Source organism: Oscarella lobularis, chromosome 8, assembly GCF_947507565.1.
Source record: "Oscarella lobularis chromosome 8, ooOscLobu1.1, whole genome shotgun sequence".
NCBI lineage: Eukaryota > Metazoa > Porifera > Homoscleromorpha > Homosclerophorida > Oscarellidae > Oscarella > Oscarella lobularis.
The window spans coordinates 599,968-615,941 of record NC_089182.1 but is presented as its reverse complement, the minus strand read 5'-3'; the positions used below and the strand labels follow the sequence as shown (position 1 = coordinate 615,941).

Genomic DNA, 15,974 nt, shown 5'->3' with positions numbered 1-15,974 from the left:
TAGCACGGGAAAGTTTGGTCTTCCGGGAGACACAAAACAGTAAATTCCTGTTTTTTGTCTACGAAAGGTCAAAGGTACAAGGAAGTTACTCGCCAATTAAAAGACACGTGACCCAGAGGTCTCGATGCATTCCTGAGCTCTAAGATGACCAAACAGTGCATTGCACACGTCTTTTAGACACCTGAATGTGTAGTTTCGTTCTCTGTAAGCGCAAATGACCGCTACATCGCTCGTCGCGGCACGACTCGTAACGAGTGTAGTGTTACCGGCTTTATAACTCGTATGAATCGTCACTCCTGCAACTACTAAAGCCGTCCCAGCCGAGGCAGCTTCATTGCAGCTAAGAAATAGTCAGCTTGAGATGTTGTTTATCCGGGTTACTGATGTGCTAGACGCGGCGTCACGGCATACAAACTACTGTACAGTTAGTACTGCAGGTATGCTTCCGAGAAAGGAGTCAGAAAGCGATTTTATTATCTCTTCTTTGCACAAGCCAAGAAACATTCATATTTTATCTTTTAGTACATTTTCGTTTTCAAGTCAAAAAGACTTTGTCGTAAAAAGCCACTCATTAATTTTTTTCTAAATAGTAAGTGCGTGTTAACAAGATTCGTCCTCTTCGTCTCGTCGATGCGTTTTCATGTGCTTCGTCAAATGATCGCTCCGCATAAATTTTTTGTTGCACTGCACGCAAACAAAACGTTTTTCGCCCGTGTGCGTTCTATAGTGACGCTGCAGCTCGTCGGAGCGCGTGAACGCTTTGCCGCAGTAAGGCCAGTCGCAGGCAAACGGCTTCTCGCCCGTGTGCCAGCGCAGGTGAGCTTTCAAGTGCGACGTTTTGCCGTAGACTTTTCCGCAATCGGGATAATGACAAATGTGCTGTCGGATTCGGGAGCCTCCGTTGTGGTTCGTACGGCAGTTCGGGCATTTGCAGCGATTGCATCGCCTCGTTGGATCCTGCGGCTCGAGCGACTTTTCCTTTCGTTGAATCGGATGATACGGAGCGTGAACCTGCCGCACGAGAACTTCCACGTGCGGAAGCATTTTTTGCTTTATTCCGTCGTCCTTTTGCATTATCGCATCGATGCTAAACGAATGGGCGTGTTTTTTGCTCGGGGGAGACGCCGTGCCGTTACGCCCTGGCTCCACCATCGGTCGGCCGCCGACAGCAACTGGAACTGGAACGGGAAGTCGGGGATTGCACGGGCACAATCCGCCGCAAAAAGGTAGAGGGCGGATCGGTTTGGGTGCAATGATGGGAGTCGATTTAGAGCAAGCGAATGGTTCCGTCAGTCGGGCATGGGGCACTGGCAGCAATGGGTTGGGCATCGCGTAGAGTGGGACTATCGGTTGAAGTAGCTGCTGCTGCTGGTAATGTTGCTGCTGGCAATAAAAGAGGACACCGCTCTGCTGCAAAAAAGTCTGCGTGAGACGAAATCTCCGAGCGAGTACTGCACCCCCGTTCTTACCGTATGAGCGTCGGCTGCAAATTGATGGGCCACCGTCGCTGTCATTGGAACGCTGTTTCGTTCGCTACTGCAAGCGTGAGTATGCTGACCCGACTCTATGATTATGATTTGGCGCTTTTGAACGATCAAAAGTTCCGCACCAATCAGATTTGCACAATAGGCGGGGTGCTCGATGCACCCATCGGGAACGCGTGGGGACTCGTCGCTGACACCTCGCCGATCAAAGTCGACCGCCCTTTGATGTCGTCCGCTCGTCTTAGCGACCACGCCTCGACTCGCGAAGAAAGTCGTCTAGCGGTGCGCTTTCCAACGGCGGCCACATCGACGTGCCAATCGGGGCGGACGCTTTGGACGAGCGACGTGTCGATTGGGCGCGAGAAAGGGTGCAAAACGACTCGACGACGAAAAAAGAGCTCGCCGCGTGCCAGGGCCGGATATCGGGGCAGTCAGAAGGAGGGGCTCCCAACATTCCGCATGCAAATTTTTCAGATAGGGACAAAGTAGGAGCATTGTTCGTCGAGAACAACGGGACTAAACAACATGGTACCGGAAACGCGTTTTGTTCCACTTTTCGCGTGTGGACCTAACACCTAAAAATCAAAACGACGCATCTCGACTACAACCAATCGAAATTCTTGCATTGTTTACTATTTACCCGGGCACGAGGCCAACGACGATTCGAAGGGGCGGGATCCATTGATCGGATGAACCGCCTTCGGGGCGGATCGAGACTCAAGCGAGCGATAATTGAATTTTCCAGGCAAGAATTGGGGGGCGGCCTGACGCGCCGCGTTCGGCGAGTACGAGTCGAAGCCGGCGAGCGACTTATACACCTCCGATCGAGACAATCGAGATCGAGTCCGATCGGGGAATCGATGTCGCGATGGCCGCCAACTTCGACCCGTCGTCATCGTCAACTGTGGAAGAAAAGGTGCGCGGGCGGGGTCCCTCCCCCTTCTCGGAGGTCAATTCGCTCCTTTATTCTCGTTTGCGTAAATAGGAAGGCGGGGGTGGACGGACCGCCGCCGGCAAAACGGCGATGTCGCCGTTGGCTATACTAGCCGTCACCTGCTCGAATTTTAAGGAAACGGAGCAGGAGGCGGCGGAGGAAAGCGGAAATCAAACCGACGACGACGACGACGACGACGACGACGACGACGACGAGAAGGAAGAAACTGCCGTCGTCGTCGCCCCTAAAACGCCGACAGAAGGCGACGGCAACGGCGACGCGTCGTCGCATCACATAACTCCCTACTTCGTTCCAAATGCCGTCGACGTGTGGAAACTTTGGAGGCCGTCGCTTAACGATCGGATTCCTCCGCCCACTTTAGGTATAGGAGCTCACTGTTTGGGAGGATGGGTTCGGGGTGCCTCGCCCTCGTCGCCCGTTCCGCCGTTGATCGGACCTGCCCCACTTACGTTTACTCGACCTGCACCGCCGCCGCCGCCACCGCCGCCGCCGCCGATTCCAATGCCAATTCCGTTGCCGTTGCCGTTGCCGCCGCCTACCCATCACTCGTCGCTTCGTCGATATCGACGCGCGACGTGCGACTGTCCGAACTGTCAGGAGAACGAGCGCAACGGGACGTCGAGTCGACGCAAGAGTCAGCACCTGTGCCATCTCTGCGGAAAGGTGTACGGCAAGACGTCGCATTTGAAGGCGCACCTGCGCTGGCACACCGGCGAACGACCGTTCGTCTGTCCGTGGGTGATATGCGGTAAGCGATTCACGCGCTCTGACGAACTCCAGCGGCACATGCGAACGCACACGGGCGAGAAACGTTTCGTTTGTCCCGTCTGCGCGAAGCGTTTCATGCGAAGCGATCATCTCAGCAAACACGTGAAGACGCATCGAAACAAAGACGAGGAGGACGAAGATGATGATGAGGAGGAGGAGGAGGAGACGTCTAAAAAATAAGGATTTACTGTAGATAGGATATATGATCTTGCCTTGTACAGAAACGAAGTCTTTCTTTTTATTGAGTGTGTTCGAGTATAAATTGAAGAGTCTCCTTCGACGTCCAGTAGCACAGATGAGCGGTAATGGCACGCAAATATTGGCCCGTGCTTTCCATAAAACTCTCCGCGAGCGCGTAGTCATAGCGACGCGGTAATCGTCTCTCGTTTGGAAGAGAATCCTCGCTTTCCAATAGAGCGTCGTCGTCATCGTCAGCTACGTTCGTCGCCTTTGAGCCGAGGAATGTCTTCGTTAACGTGTCGCCGACTTTGGCCCAAAGCGACGTCGTTGGCGAGATTGTCGTGTTGCCGTCTGTGACGTCGCTCGAAGAGGACGACGACGACGACGACGTGGGCTTTTTAACCGATGAGAGTCGAGCGGAAACTCGGACGGGATCGATGGTCGAATATCGCGGTACGATAAACGGCTCCCATCTGTACGCCTAAAGAAAGATATATCTTCTATGGTTTGAGCTTCTAAGGGTGCGGAACTCACCACTGGATCAGAACGCTGGTAAATGTTGAACATTCGCTTGCAGACCCTCGTCGGCAAAATCACGGACGACGGCTTGGACTTCCCGCGCACCGTCCAGAAAAGGCTTAGCGGAGATCCGATTGCAAAAAAATTCTCAACCTATAAAATTCAAATACGTACGGCCACCCGGGTGCACCGAGCAATAGTCATACGCGAAAGTTGAGTTTATATTTATCGGAACGCGTTGCCTCTTCTAAGATGTCGTACGAAATGACGCTGCCAAGCGAGTGACCCAAGATGGACACGCGACCACCGTTGACGAACCAAGGATGCCGTTCAACGAATTTACGGTACTGGGAATTCATTTCCGAGCAAACAGAGTTCATAATCTGTAATAAAGGTATTACTACAATGAAGTCGGGGGTTGGAATAAAAAACGAAACCTCGGCTCCAAAGACGGGGCTGGTGTAATAGAGAACGTCCATAACGGCTAGATTGCTAATTTTTCGAATCTTTTGAATTCCAGGCGGAGTGATGCGATCAATAGCACCTTTCAGGGAGAGAAAAAATAAAGATTTTACATTCGGCACAGCGTTTGGGGGGGGGGGGGGCGTGCACTATCGCGATAGATCTTCAAAACTAAACTAAATGAATCGACAGGGACAAAAGGGGTGTAGTGTACCGTCGTCTAGGCGCAATAATGTTCGCCATTCAATTGGCAGAAATTCAACTCGGCCGTCTAGTTTACCGTCAGTGGAGTCCTTACGCATCTCTCCCAAAGCCTCAGTGCTTAATCTACTCGCCCACGCGGACGTCCAATCAGAGTGGGTATCCAATCAATAAGGTGTACCTACTGGAAACACTGACTTGATATACTTCCGGGACTCAGGGACTGTCCAATGCCATGGACAACAAAGACGAGATGAGAAACGGGAGGAATTGAGTCGGAGCTGTCGGCGACTGTGTGCCATCCCCTCCTAAGTCTTTTAGCACGCAATAATTGACCTAAGCCAAAAAGATCAATAACTAATAATTCCTATCATTAAATGCAGAGACTTGGTAATCAATAATTTGATAAAGGGTCTCAAACCTTTTTTCTTTCCCCCCAAAAAGCCTCCGACTGCTTGAGTGAGCTGAAAGCCGGCGTCGTTCTTGTTCAGCCAAATTTCATCTTTCCCATACCAGGCCACAAAGGAAGAGGAACTCCCTCGTCTGCTACTCGAATTGAGCTTATGCAAAACTAAAAAACTCGAGAATAATTATTTGATAAGCACATACTCGCAAAAAAAACTAACTTTCATCTCCTTTGGATTTTTTGCTCTAACAACATACTGAATTTAATTTAAAATGTTACGGTAATTGGTTTTTTTCGTCGTGTACTACAATTTTTCCTTGCAATTCTCGGCTTGTGTGCTCCTTTTCGATCACGTCGGCATCCTCTTCGGGTAGAGGCTGATAGACGCCCTTCTCTTCTGTGAACCACGTGCCACGAATGATTGCGACGTCGGGCTTTCCTGGCGAAAAATGCATAGTTCTTCGTCTTTTTCGCTTCGATTATTGGAGACCTTTGAAGAATATCGACGAGCCGACGCGATTCTGTACGTCGATTTCGAGCATTCCGCCGAGAACGACAACGGGATCGTTAGTCGTCGATCCCCTTCGGGATCCCGGTCGTTTGTTCTGATGCTCGATCTCGAGAGCGATCGAATCAGCGCCACAGAACGCTTTCCAGCTGTTTTCTTCTTTGTACATCCAACGAACGCCGCAGTGTGACGGCGCCCCTGCCATTCCGGAAGTGTTCGGTCACGTGGTAGACTGAATTGGGTAGTCTGCGTGACTATCGATTCGTTCTAAAATGCTTTGACACGAGAAGAGACGTTCGCACCCTTTCAGCTCTGTGAAAATGCCATTTAGTGACTTGTGCGCTGTAGTGTGCAGACGCTGACACACGTGATTTGAGTTCCCGGCTACGAAAACAAAAAAATGAGCTCAGAAGCGAACGCGAAAAGCTCTAGGTTTGCCTCAATACTTCAAGTAGCTTTTACAAACGTTTTCTTTACTAGGACGTCTGAAAAGACGCACCACCCTTATCGAGTAAGCGAATGTAGGCCATTTCGAAGCAGTTCTTCATGTTCTCGCCTAGTCTTCGGGAAAATTTCCGCCGAAAAAGGCTATTCTGAACTCCCTCGGCACAAAGTCGTCGTCATCGCCGCGAAACGAGCAGCAGCCGGACCGGTCTCCGGCTCAGGAAAAGAAATCAGAACAAAGTGGGTAGAATATCACTTTTATTCTTCAAACGTCGCGCACAAGTGGTACTGATCGCTTTAATTTAACTGTGGGGTTTCCAGTAGAAGAAAATGTCTGGTCCGAGCACACAAGTTCTTCTGGAAGAAAATACTACTATAACAAAAAAACGAAAGTTTCTCAATGGGAAATTCCGGAGGAATTAATGAAGAGGTAAAATCGCCGTCTGCACAATAGCATCCAATGAATAATTGATTTTTAGTGCCAATACGAGTACAAGTATGTGCTAAAACTTGAACCACAGGTGCACATAATTAGAAAGGTGTACTTATAGAGAGTAGTCCCATTGCTGTGTCTTCAAGTAAAAGATCGAGTGGCAGTACGAGTCAAAGTAAGATGCGTTGTTATTCACATTTATTGCACCTTCACGTAGTTTTTCTAGAGACGAGCCCCAGGAGAGTTAGCGGCACCATCAGCTTCACTCCAGTCAAAACGTCTGGTCTAGGTATCATATTGGCAATAATAATAATGGAAGGCTACTTTATTTGGAACTATTTATTATATAGCAGGCGTCACTGATGTATCACCACCGTCAACTCCAGCCACAGGGGGACCAGGAAAGTGGGCTGGAGGCGAATGGGGAGGAGAAGGTGATGGAGGAAGCGGGTGGGGAGAAAGTGGAAGCGGTGGAGTCAGGTGGGGAGCAGATACGGTTTCGTCAGCAGCTGCTGCTACAAATGGTAAACAGATACACGTACTGTATAGGCATTTTTTGTTCTCAGATAATTTGTACTAAGTACCTATTCTAAAATCTATTTATAGTTCCTCAACGTTCCGTGTCTGTTTCTGAGCCGGCCCCAGGAACGTCATCATCCGTGGGTGGACATGTTAATCATCAACAATCAGAAATGGGAAATTCAAATCAATTCACGCAAGTTTATAATCGACAGCTGGCAATGGGAATTTATCAGAGCTTGCCGGATCAGTTGGAACGACAAGTGAGCCAATAATTTTAATTATTGACTAATTAATTAATTAATCAATCATTGAAGAGTCGCATGGCCTTCGACGAGTGGCTCATATTGTCGAGCCAACAAGCTCCCATGCTCAAATCTCGATCTCACATCTCTCGCGTTTGGCTCAACAGAACGTCGATCCAAACGATGATAACAAAACATCAGTAACAAGCCCAAATAATTCAGCAATAATAATTCTTCTAACGTCTTCTTTTAGAGAGCAGTGGGTTAAAGACGAAATCAAAGAAATGGAAACGAACTCAACGTCAGACTATTCACTGTCATCATCATCATCAGTATTATTGTCATCAAATAGAACACAATAGCAGAGTTCCTCATCTCCGCCCCTCATTCCTGGTAACTCCAAATAAGTCTAATAACAGTATACTAACAGTAAGAGCTAGAGCGTAGCATACAAAACAAAGAAATTTCTTGTTCCTTCCTAACCGACCGGCGGCACCTTTAGGGAGCGGCAGGAGGGGGGTTGGACGGGTCGCTCGTAGGTTTCGACGATGGACGCTTCTCTCGCTTCCTTCTCCTTTTCTCTCGCTGCGGGAGAGGCTCGTCATCTGCACTTTTCAACGGGGAAGACGACTCCTTTCCGTTGGCTAGTGTGGCGAGAGACGGAGATGAAGACGATTCCGGCGTTTCTTTTTTGGAAGAAGAGACGTCGTTTGGTAATGATTTCTGGGCTGGCGGTGGTTGCCTCGACGATGGAGCGCCGTGGTGGTCTTTGTCTCTTTTCTTGTCGTGTCGCCGCTGTTGTTCTCGCTTGTGTTGAGGCTCTTTGGCTGCTGCAGAAGAGCCTTTTCCGACGCCACCCTACGAATTGAATTGTTTAGTCAGCGAGAGGGAGAAGGGTTCTCCTAGAAATGAAGTTTTACCTTGGTGAAGTTTTCCTGCATGGTGACAACGCTTTTCAATTTATTGTGCAATTCAGCCTGTATGCTCAAGTCTGACACAACGTGATGGTTTTCCTTTGCCACGGCCGCTGTTGCTGTCGCCGCCGCCGCCGCTACAGTTGCCGTCGGTGTAGAAACTGCAGCCGGTCTCGTCTCCTTTTTCGAGCCATGAATCTTTGACGCTTGGCTCACGTCACGGCTTGCTACCGTTGGCTCCGGCGTGGAAACTGCAGCTGGTCTGGTTTCCTTTTTCGAGCCATGACTCTTTGATGCTTGGCTTGCGTCATGGCCCCTGCTCCCGCCACTCGTTTTCCTCTCGGAATAAAGATGCCGAATTTCAGCAACTATAAACAATCAACAATCACGAGAGCAAATAAAAAGCCGCAGGCATCATACCCTTTCCAAACTCCCTTAGACTCTAGACAATAATAAATAGAGAAACGTAATAAACTGGCGTTAGATAGTACCTGAGAAAGTTCATCCGTTTGCCCAGAAAACCATTCCAGTGAAGCCAGTTCTTCATCAATGCGTCGCTCAGACAGAAAGTGCTACAAAAAAAAGCATCTCACCTGCGAATACACATTAGCTACTGTCTTTGCTTACCTTGATATCTTCTTTGATTTCATTTGCTTGAGCTGGACTCAACGTGGCAAGGCTATCTGCCTGGACTCTCAGCTTTTCAGCGTGCTCTATTCTCCCTAGCAGCAAAGACGTCGCCTTCGTTCGAATAGAGGCTAGTTTTGAAACAAGTTCCGCTTCTCGTTCCTCTAATCTAAAGCGTCAATATTTGTAAGTTATTAATTAAAGTATCAAGACGAATATGAACATTTTTCTGAATTCGGACATTGAACTCTTGACACGCTTTTCACAAACATTCAAACTCTATCCCCAAAACGTCAAAATTCAATAACAAATAAATTAATTAATTAATTAAACCTCATTTAACATGAGTTCAAAGCGAGGCAGCTGAGTAGATGCGCGATGAAAATCTTTCACTTGCTTTCGAAAATTTCCGCCAGCCACGCCACTTCCCGTGCTGGCCGTACTCACATCGCTACTAATCGAATCACAACGAAAACGAGAACCTAGAAAATAATAATAACCATTAAATTAAGGATTGGGAAAATGATTATCTTTACTCTGGTGAGTTGGATCCTTTTCCACTGCTCGTTTTACCATGGCTACAGCCGCTGGCACCGGCACAGGTGGAACACTTTTAGTCTCAGATTCATTTGTTTCTTTTTCATTTGCTGGAGGGCCATCGGAAATTTCACTAGCCTTTACATCACTGGCTGACGATGTCCCTATAATAATTGAGATGCTAATCTAATACGTGTATATCTAATTAAGATTTTTTAATATAACCTTCGTCCTTTTTTGGTACTTGTTTCCCGGATGACCGTTTTGGCTAAAAAACCATGATTCGATGTCGTTACGACACGTGATCCTGTCCCCTCCGCCTTCACCTTTTTCCAGCGCTGCGGAGTCGTCGACCACTGGTCGAGCACGCGACGACCGCCGTCTAGACAAAGAAAAAAAATCATCATCGACGATGGGAGTTTCTCGCGGTGGTTTTCGGGGTGTGGGGGCGTTTACCATCCGTTAGCGTTGCGATCGCTTCGTCGACGTGATAGTCGCACGACTGGAGTATCGTGACGACGTCCTTCTTCTTCGCTCCCGGAACGGCGGCTCGAATGAAGTCGATCTAAGCGACGGCGCCCCCCCCTTTTTCTTCTAGTCGTCTTTCAAATGAACGCGTCGCCTATTTCTTGCCTTTTCTTTAAAGCTCATGGTCTTCAGAAGCTTCGATCGGCCTTCTTCGCTGCTTTCCATCCCAACGAAACGTCCTGATGATGTGATGTGGATGATGGGTGATCGCGCGCGCGCTAACAGTTGCTCCCACGCGCAGTTCTCCAAGCCAGCAAATTCGCAATTTGGATCATATTTTGTTGATCTGGCAAACTCAAACTCTGACAGTAAATTGTGATGATTGCTTTCCGAGTAGGACTGTAGAAGACGATAGATAGTATTTTAGTAAAAATGTATTTGCTGCTCCGCGCACGCGTCCGCTAAACGTTTGATGAAGAAATGGCGTTGCAAGAAATAGCGCGGGCTCTCGGAACTGACTTTCATTATCACCTGTGGGAACATGAAAAAAATTTGACCGCCGCTTTATGCAATGCCCTGGAAGCGACAGGCTATGGCTTCTCAAATCAGTCATCCTTGACGATTGAAACGACGCCAATGATCAATTCATCGTAAAATTTGTGAGTTATTCATATGGCGTAGCTGCCCATAAATACGCTGCAGAGGCTGGATACGCTCCCAAAATGTTAGGTAGCAAAGTCGTTTCATCATCTCTCATGGTGGTGATGAAGAAACTTGAAGGAAAGTGCTTGCATAAAATAGAGGCTACTTCTCTTTCTTTGGATGAAAAGAAATCGATTGCTCAAAGTTTAGAGTAAATTTTTATTTTAAGTTCTGATTAGTTTTGTTCTTATGTTTTCTGTTTAAACAGGCATGCTTTGAAGGATTTTCATTCTGCTGGATATGTTCATGGTAATTTTCGTGAGCCAAATTTGATGGTTTGCAATAATCAAGCATTTATCTTGGATTTTGACTGGGCGGATGAAAGCGCCAATTTTCCTTTATATCCCTGTGATTTGAATCACAACATAATTTGGCCAGAGGGTGCTAAGCTAGGAAAGGTGATGAAGCAAGAGCATGATAGAGAGTTTTTGCACCAGCATTTGGAGCTGTTTCAATAAGCCCGACCGTAAGGACATGAACTATAATGCGCAGTACTGAATTGTGTTGTTACCCCACATATTCCTTTTTAAATATTAATTTGAATTTAATAAAATTAATTGAATAAACATTATTGTTGTTGCATACTGTATTGCGTGCGCGTATCCCGGATGCCATGGCTCTTCTTCGACAAAGATGCACTTTGAATCGATCGCAGATGGTTCCTTGCTTTTTTCCACTTTTGAAAAGCATTGCATTAAGCTCGAACTTGCCGAATTCTACTCCAAACTCTCAATCGTTCTTCTCTCGAATAAAGTCTCTCGTCAAAACCTTTATAGGCGGCTGCAAACTTCTATGGACGGATCTAAAAATCAGCCGAGATCTCATCATCAAGGAGAAACATGAAAAACTCACTAGACGCGAGACCCAGTTCATTCTGCAGGCAAGTGACGTAACACCTACGAAGGAAAAGGGGAAAATCTTCTGTTCAGACGAAACGAGACGCTCTCAAACTTGTGCCAACGCTGCTGGCCTTCTGCATACCTTTTGTTGGCTACGCTGTTCCGCCCCTAGCGTAAGAGTAAAAAAGATTGTACGGTACTATATTGCATATATATACTATCCTTCTTATGCATCAAAAAAAAGGATTTGAGCGTCTATTGTACTATAGATACTAGATAGTCACTGAACAGGTATTTGGTTCTTTTTAGTTTTCTCTATCCACGTCTTTTGCTCACACGTCACTTTTGGACAGACCAGCAGAAAGAGAATTTTTCTGCTGACGAGTACAAAAGTCGTTTTCAAAATTATTTACCCGTTGTCAAGACCGTAGCTGCCGCCGTTCACTATGCGCCAAATATACGAGAAATTCGACCTCTATGTGACAAGGTAGGAGAATGACGGTAGTAATCCAACTATTTTGTAATAAATGTTTATTACAGGTTGTAAATGAAGAACCAATGAGTATTAACGAGTTTCTGCGATTATCACAACTATTTGAGTCAAGTGATCTAAGCTTGGAGAAGCTGCCCAAGTATCATCTAGTAGGCCAACACGTGGGAACCAGAGAATTTCTTATTAGAAGAGTGTATGTTAGGTTCGGTTGTGTAAGGCGAGGGCACTGCCAACTTGGATTCCTTTGAAGATAATTTTGAAAAGAAATCTTAGAAAATCAGTTCTAATGATATATGAAGACGACTTGGCTATTGGCAGGGAAGGATTTGAAGTGCTAACAGACAAGGAAATGACTAATGTCATACAAGAATGTACTTCTTCTTTGTCACTTTGCTGACGTGGACTATTTTAGGTGTTTCAAGCTCGAGGTTTTAGAACGTCTGGAGTCAATAGAAGTGCAATGGAAACTCGCTTAGGAGAGTGGATTTCTTTATCAAAAATGTCTATTTCACCTCATGCAGGTTAGTCAATTTCTCAACGATTTATATTGTTTTATAAGATTCATTTAGGAGGCGATCCTTCGTATCTCGCTCATATGGCTGTTTTCAAAGCACTGGAACACGAACGAAGGGATGACATGGGAGATGAGTTAAATTAGACACTGCAAGAAACCAAACTTGCAATACGATATCTCCTGCTACTCAATAACCGATTACGAAGAAAGGGGCGTGTCGTTACCTCAACTTCCCGTAACTCGGGATCAAGCAAAGTAGGCGTGTCGCTCACATTACGCACCTTGAGACGTTTCCCGCGAATCCCGCCATCCCATGGCCGATCCGTCGCCGTCGGAGAGCGAAGATTCGATCGCAAAGCCCCGTCCAGCTCCCCGACCCCGCCCCGCATCGCGACCCTCCCGCAAACCGCTCGAAACGACTCAATCGCCGTCGCTCGAAAAGAAAAGCGTCCCTGTGATCGGAGCGGTCAAACTTCCCACGACAACTGCAGCGGCGAGCCCGCCGCCGCGTCGTCCGCGCCCGTCGCCGCCGCAAAAGAGTCCTCCCGCGCTCGCACGGGATCGAGTCGAGAAACAGCGTCCGTCGCCGCTATCCATACCGAAAGTAGGCGTTTGCGAATCGAATTCAATTCAATATCCCGGTTACACGCCCACCACGCCGCCTAATCTCGATTTGACTGGCGGTCGGCTCGTTCGATTCGCCGGCGGGTTCGAAGTGATTACAACATACGGGACGTCGGAGTATGAGAGAAAGAATCCCGATCACGATCCCGTGCTCGCTTCGGCGGCGTGCGCGCTCGAAAAGATGGTCGAAGAGATGGAAACGTTCGCGGTGGAGTTGCAGAAGGAAGGCGCGAACGGTCTCGGCATCAGCGTGACGGGAAAGAGCATGATCCACGACCCGAATATCGCGAGCGCTCTCGTAAACATCTACGTGAGAGACGTGAAAGAGGGCGGCGTCGCTTTCAAGGACGGACGTATCGCCGCGGGAGATTGTCTCACGGAAGTCGACGGACAGTCGCTGGTCGGCGTCTCGTCGCAATTGGCGTTGAGTTTGCTCGGCGCCGCGGGAGATAGAGTCAAGTGAGTACTGTACTGGTGGAGTTGAGATAGTTTTCTGTTTTTTTTCTCTTTTTTTTCCTCGACGTTTCTCCTTCTTATAGGTTGACTGTTGCAAGGCGGAGTAGTGCGCCGGCGGGGGCCGCTTCTGATTTGCAAAAACTGAAAGTTGAAAATGCCGAATTGCTGGAAAAGGTTTCGAGTTCTTGTGTATCTATTTGAGGCAACTGAAACGAACTTTCTACTCGACAGGTCTCCGGTTTTTATTCTCTCCAAGAAGAGGTATGCGTAATTAAACTAAGTCCTTGTATTTTCGATTCTTTTCGTTTTCAGTTCAAAACGTTGCAAGCTGTGACGAAAGGCCTCGAGGAGAAATTGCAGGCGGTACGTAGTCGTGAGAACGTCGTCTTCGACTGACGTCGGTTTTTTTCAGGAGACGTCTGCTTGCGCTTCTCTACGCGACGAACTTTCCACGCAAGCCGAATCGTCAAAAGCAGAGAAAAACGAGCGGGATTGCGCGATAAGCGATTTAGAACAACGCGTCGTTGAGCTTGAAAAAGAGCGCGTTCAGCTGACGGAAAGGTAAGCCAGTAGAAAAACCGAAAAGAAGAAAAAAGTTTAATTAATTAATTAATTAAACGCGTTCACTTTAGACTTGGAAACCTTGATAGTCAACGAGACGAGTCTGAATTGGCCGCAGCTAAATTTCTCGTAAGTTTTCCTGCCTTGGAATTGCTAGCAAGAGGTCTTTATTTAGGTAGAACAACTCGAGGCTGAAGTTGAAGGGCTTAGAGGTCAAAAAACCGACGACAAGGTATAAAGCAAAAAAGGGGTTATCTTTTATTACGCAAAAACCAACGGTAGACTTAGATTACAGTTAGGTACTGAACCCACATCAATCAGCTAGTTGAGATAATAGAAGGCATACTTTACTATGCAGCCCTCTCTAACTTTTACGAGAGAAAAATGTACCTCTTTCAGATCGAAGAGTGTCAGATGCTTCAAGAACAGGTACAGTTTGTATAACTACGTTTTTGTACTACGTTTGACTTGCCTACGTAAGGTGCTACAACTAAGCGAATCATTGCAAATTGCTCAAACGCAAAACGACGAACTACGCAAACACGTGGGTTCTATCTTAGCGTCCACCTCGTAATCTGAGCGCCTAGTTCAGATAAAAGACCTCGAGGAATTTATCGACGAACGAGAAGCGGAATGGGAGAGAGCAAGCGAAAAGGTACACGTCATCGCGAATAATTAATCATGCTAATGGCTCCTCAAGCTCGCTCAATCGGACGCCGTCCTCGAAGCCGAACAGCTTCTCCGCCGCGTAGCGGAACGGGATCTAGACGAAATGAAGGAAAAACTGGCCGACCGAAAAATAGCTCCCAAACACATCCGACGTCCCACACGGGAGCAGAATCAACGTGCGTCTAAAGAAACCAATAACTCGATAGTCCCAATCTTTCCTTAGATGCCTTGGTCTCCGTTCCCCGCGCACCCCTCCTCGACGTCGCAGCAACAAAGGAGCGAGTGCGTCTCGCGCAACAGTCGACGCGTCGCCGACGTCCCAGTCGCGGTATGATCCAACGCAACGCGACGTCGCCGCCGCCGCCGCCGCCCGTGGAGGAGGAGCCGGCGTCGATAACCATACCCCCGCCGCCAAAGGAATCGCCGCCACTCTCGCCAACGGGCGACTCTCCGCGGCCGCGGCAGCGATCTCTTACGACAGTGCCGAAGCCGGCACCGCCGCCGGCGAAGGCTATGCCGCCGCCTCCTCCGCGAAAGTCGAGTCTGCAGTCGCCGGAGGGGAGTTTCGACGATACGGCAATGCTTCATTCGCCGCCGGCTTCTGCGTCGTCTCAAGTTCGTCGCTCCATGACGATGTCTGTTGCCGAATCGCCGTTTGCAAAGAAATTAGGCCATTTGTTTGGAAAAGGCGGCGGCATTCCTATGAAACCGTCAGCTATCAGATTGGCCGCGACGAGCGTGGAATCGCCTGGAGACGACGGGGGTGGTGGTGGCGAGGCTGCGTCGCCGGATGCGCCAGGACTGCAGTCATCCGTCAACGACGGAACCGTTTTCGGTGACGAGAACGCGGACGATTCGACGGCGAATGCGCTGTTGACTCGTTCGCTATCGTCGTCGGTGAGTTCGCTTCCTCCTCCGCCGCCGGCTCTTCTTGAAGGGGGGGAGGAGCTAGATAGCGACGAGATGACGGAGAAATTGAGCGGCGGCGGCGCGCCCTCGCCCCCTTGTCCGCCTACCGGCGAAGATGCCGCGGCGATGGACGAGTCCACGGAGGAGGCGGCGCAGCATCGGCGCCAGTCCCGTTTGGTGACCGAATGGAATCGGGGCGAAGTGAACGAATGGCTCTCCGTCATCAAGATGGATCGGTATGTGGAATCGTTTCAGGAGCAGGGCGTCGTTGGCAGTCATCTGCCCGAATTGGACGATTCCAAATTGAAGGTGAGTGCGGGGGGGGGGGGGGGAGGGGATCTGTAATGAGCTCTTTCGTCGTCGTTCGCAGGCGCTTGGAGTGAAGTCGGGCGATCGTTCGACGTTTAAGAAGGAGGCCAAAGCGATGCGGATTCAATTGGAAAAGATGCGAAAGCAGCAAAAGAAGCGGCTTCAGGAGGAGATGAAGCTGGCGAAGAAGAAGGAGAAGGAAGCGCTTCGATTGACGAAGAAAGGGAA

General features: G+C 48.6%; 7 protein-coding genes across 12 annotated transcripts in view; 4 read left to right on the top strand and 3 right to left on the bottom strand.

Annotated features, from left to right (window-relative positions):
- Positions 1-450: 450 nt before the first annotated feature.
- On the bottom strand, positions 451-2,381 carry LOC136190751 (transcription factor Sp5-like). Of its 3 annotated transcripts, XM_065979007.1 has the most exons (3): positions 2,125-2,381; positions 1,470-2,059; positions 451-1,410 (listed from the first exon to the last, which is right to left on the bottom strand). In XM_065979007.1, exons 2-3 carry the CDS (start codon positions 1,512-1,514, stop codon positions 601-603), a joined length of 855 nt encoding a protein of 284 aa, XP_065835079.1. In that variant the 5' UTR covers positions 1,515-2,059; positions 2,125-2,381; the 3' UTR covers positions 451-600. The 3 variants fall into 3 exon arrangements, with proteins under 3 accessions (XP_065835079.1, XP_065835078.1, XP_065835080.1); XM_065979006.1 differs by having other exon boundaries at positions 1,470-2,381; XM_065979008.1 differs by having other exon boundaries at positions 451-1,407; positions 1,470-2,381.
- On the top strand, positions 1,162-3,489 carry LOC136190750 (transcription factor Sp8-like). Its single transcript, XM_065979005.1, has 2 exons — positions 1,162-2,400; positions 2,470-3,489. Exons 1-2 carry the CDS (start codon positions 2,353-2,355, stop codon positions 3,385-3,387), a joined length of 966 nt encoding a protein of 321 aa, XP_065835077.1. The 5' UTR covers positions 1,162-2,352; the 3' UTR covers positions 3,388-3,489.
- Positions 2,378-5,803, bottom strand: LOC136190747 (phospholipase DDHD1-like). 3 transcript variants are annotated; one of them, XM_065979000.1, is made up of 11 exons: positions 5,786-5,803; positions 5,466-5,737; positions 5,281-5,414; positions 5,196-5,220; positions 4,991-5,140; positions 4,755-4,905; positions 4,583-4,695; positions 4,344-4,450; positions 4,113-4,289; positions 3,922-4,059; positions 2,378-3,868 (listed from the first exon to the last, which is right to left on the bottom strand). In XM_065979000.1, exons 2-11 carry the CDS (start codon positions 5,686-5,688, stop codon positions 3,446-3,448), a joined length of 1,641 nt encoding a protein of 546 aa, XP_065835072.1. In that variant the 5' UTR covers positions 5,689-5,737; positions 5,786-5,803; the 3' UTR covers positions 2,378-3,445. The 3 variants fall into 3 exon arrangements, with proteins under 3 accessions (XP_065835072.1, XP_065835071.1, XP_065835073.1); XM_065978999.1 differs by having other exon boundaries at positions 5,466-5,790; XM_065979001.1 differs by having other exon boundaries at positions 5,284-5,414; positions 5,466-5,789.
- LOC136190749 (WW domain-containing adapter protein with coiled-coil homolog) lies at positions 5,786-7,602 on the top strand. Of its 2 annotated transcripts, none has more exons than XM_065979004.1 (11): positions 5,786-5,915; positions 5,964-5,994; positions 6,044-6,167; positions 6,252-6,357; positions 6,407-6,423; positions 6,479-6,535; positions 6,587-6,649; positions 6,711-6,884; positions 6,967-7,142; positions 7,197-7,324; positions 7,378-7,602. In XM_065979004.1, the coding sequence occupies exons 1-11, from the start codon at positions 5,884-5,886 to the stop codon at positions 7,484-7,486; spliced, it is 1,017 nt and encodes a 338-aa protein (XP_065835076.1). In that variant the 5' UTR covers positions 5,786-5,883; the 3' UTR covers positions 7,487-7,602. The 2 variants fall into 2 exon arrangements, with proteins under 2 accessions (XP_065835076.1, XP_065835075.1); XM_065979003.1 differs by having other exon boundaries at positions 5,789-5,915; positions 6,249-6,357.
- LOC136190748 (spermatogenesis-associated serine-rich protein 2-like) lies at positions 7,435-9,967 on the bottom strand. Its single transcript, XM_065979002.1, has 12 exons — positions 9,836-9,967; positions 9,659-9,767; positions 9,529-9,584; positions 9,428-9,470; positions 9,202-9,366; positions 8,999-9,147; positions 8,889-8,944; positions 8,666-8,834; positions 8,530-8,610; positions 8,459-8,480; positions 8,045-8,406; positions 7,435-7,982 (listed from the first exon to the last, which is right to left on the bottom strand). The coding sequence occupies exons 1-12, from the start codon at positions 9,893-9,895 to the stop codon at positions 7,623-7,625; spliced, it is 1,632 nt and encodes a 543-aa protein (XP_065835074.1). The 5' UTR covers positions 9,896-9,967; the 3' UTR covers positions 7,435-7,622.
- A 1,015-nt stretch (positions 9,968-10,982) lies between these two features.
- On the top strand, positions 10,983-12,402 carry LOC136190447 (LETM1 domain-containing protein 1-like). The gene is made up of 7 exons (XM_065978599.1): positions 10,983-11,252; positions 11,302-11,384; positions 11,521-11,698; positions 11,752-11,853; positions 11,907-12,062; positions 12,117-12,225; positions 12,274-12,402. The coding sequence occupies exons 1-7, from the start codon at positions 10,986-10,988 to the stop codon at positions 12,360-12,362; spliced, it is 984 nt and encodes a 327-aa protein (XP_065834671.1). The 5' UTR covers positions 10,983-10,985; the 3' UTR covers positions 12,363-12,402.
- A 63-nt stretch (positions 12,403-12,465) lies between these two features.
- LOC136190038 (neurabin-1-like) overlaps positions 12,466-15,974 on the top strand; it is a 3,765-nt gene continuing 256 nt past the window's right edge. Inside the window, exons 1-13 of the mRNA XM_065978112.1 lie at positions 12,466-13,301; positions 13,382-13,472; positions 13,530-13,559; positions 13,611-13,661; positions 13,711-13,859; positions 13,931-13,988; positions 14,035-14,091; positions 14,259-14,288; positions 14,341-14,403; positions 14,452-14,514; positions 14,560-14,704; positions 14,752-15,746; positions 15,808-15,974. Coding sequence (XP_065834184.1) covers positions 12,532-13,301; positions 13,382-13,472; positions 13,530-13,559; positions 13,611-13,661; positions 13,711-13,859; positions 13,931-13,988; positions 14,035-14,091; positions 14,259-14,288; positions 14,341-14,403; positions 14,452-14,514; positions 14,560-14,704; positions 14,752-15,746; positions 15,808-15,974 — 2,669 coding nt within the window. The 5' untranslated portion in view covers positions 12,466-12,531. The remainder of the gene's footprint in view (positions 13,302-13,381; positions 13,473-13,529; positions 13,560-13,610; positions 13,662-13,710; positions 13,860-13,930; positions 13,989-14,034; positions 14,092-14,258; positions 14,289-14,340; positions 14,404-14,451; positions 14,515-14,559; positions 14,705-14,751; positions 15,747-15,807) is intronic.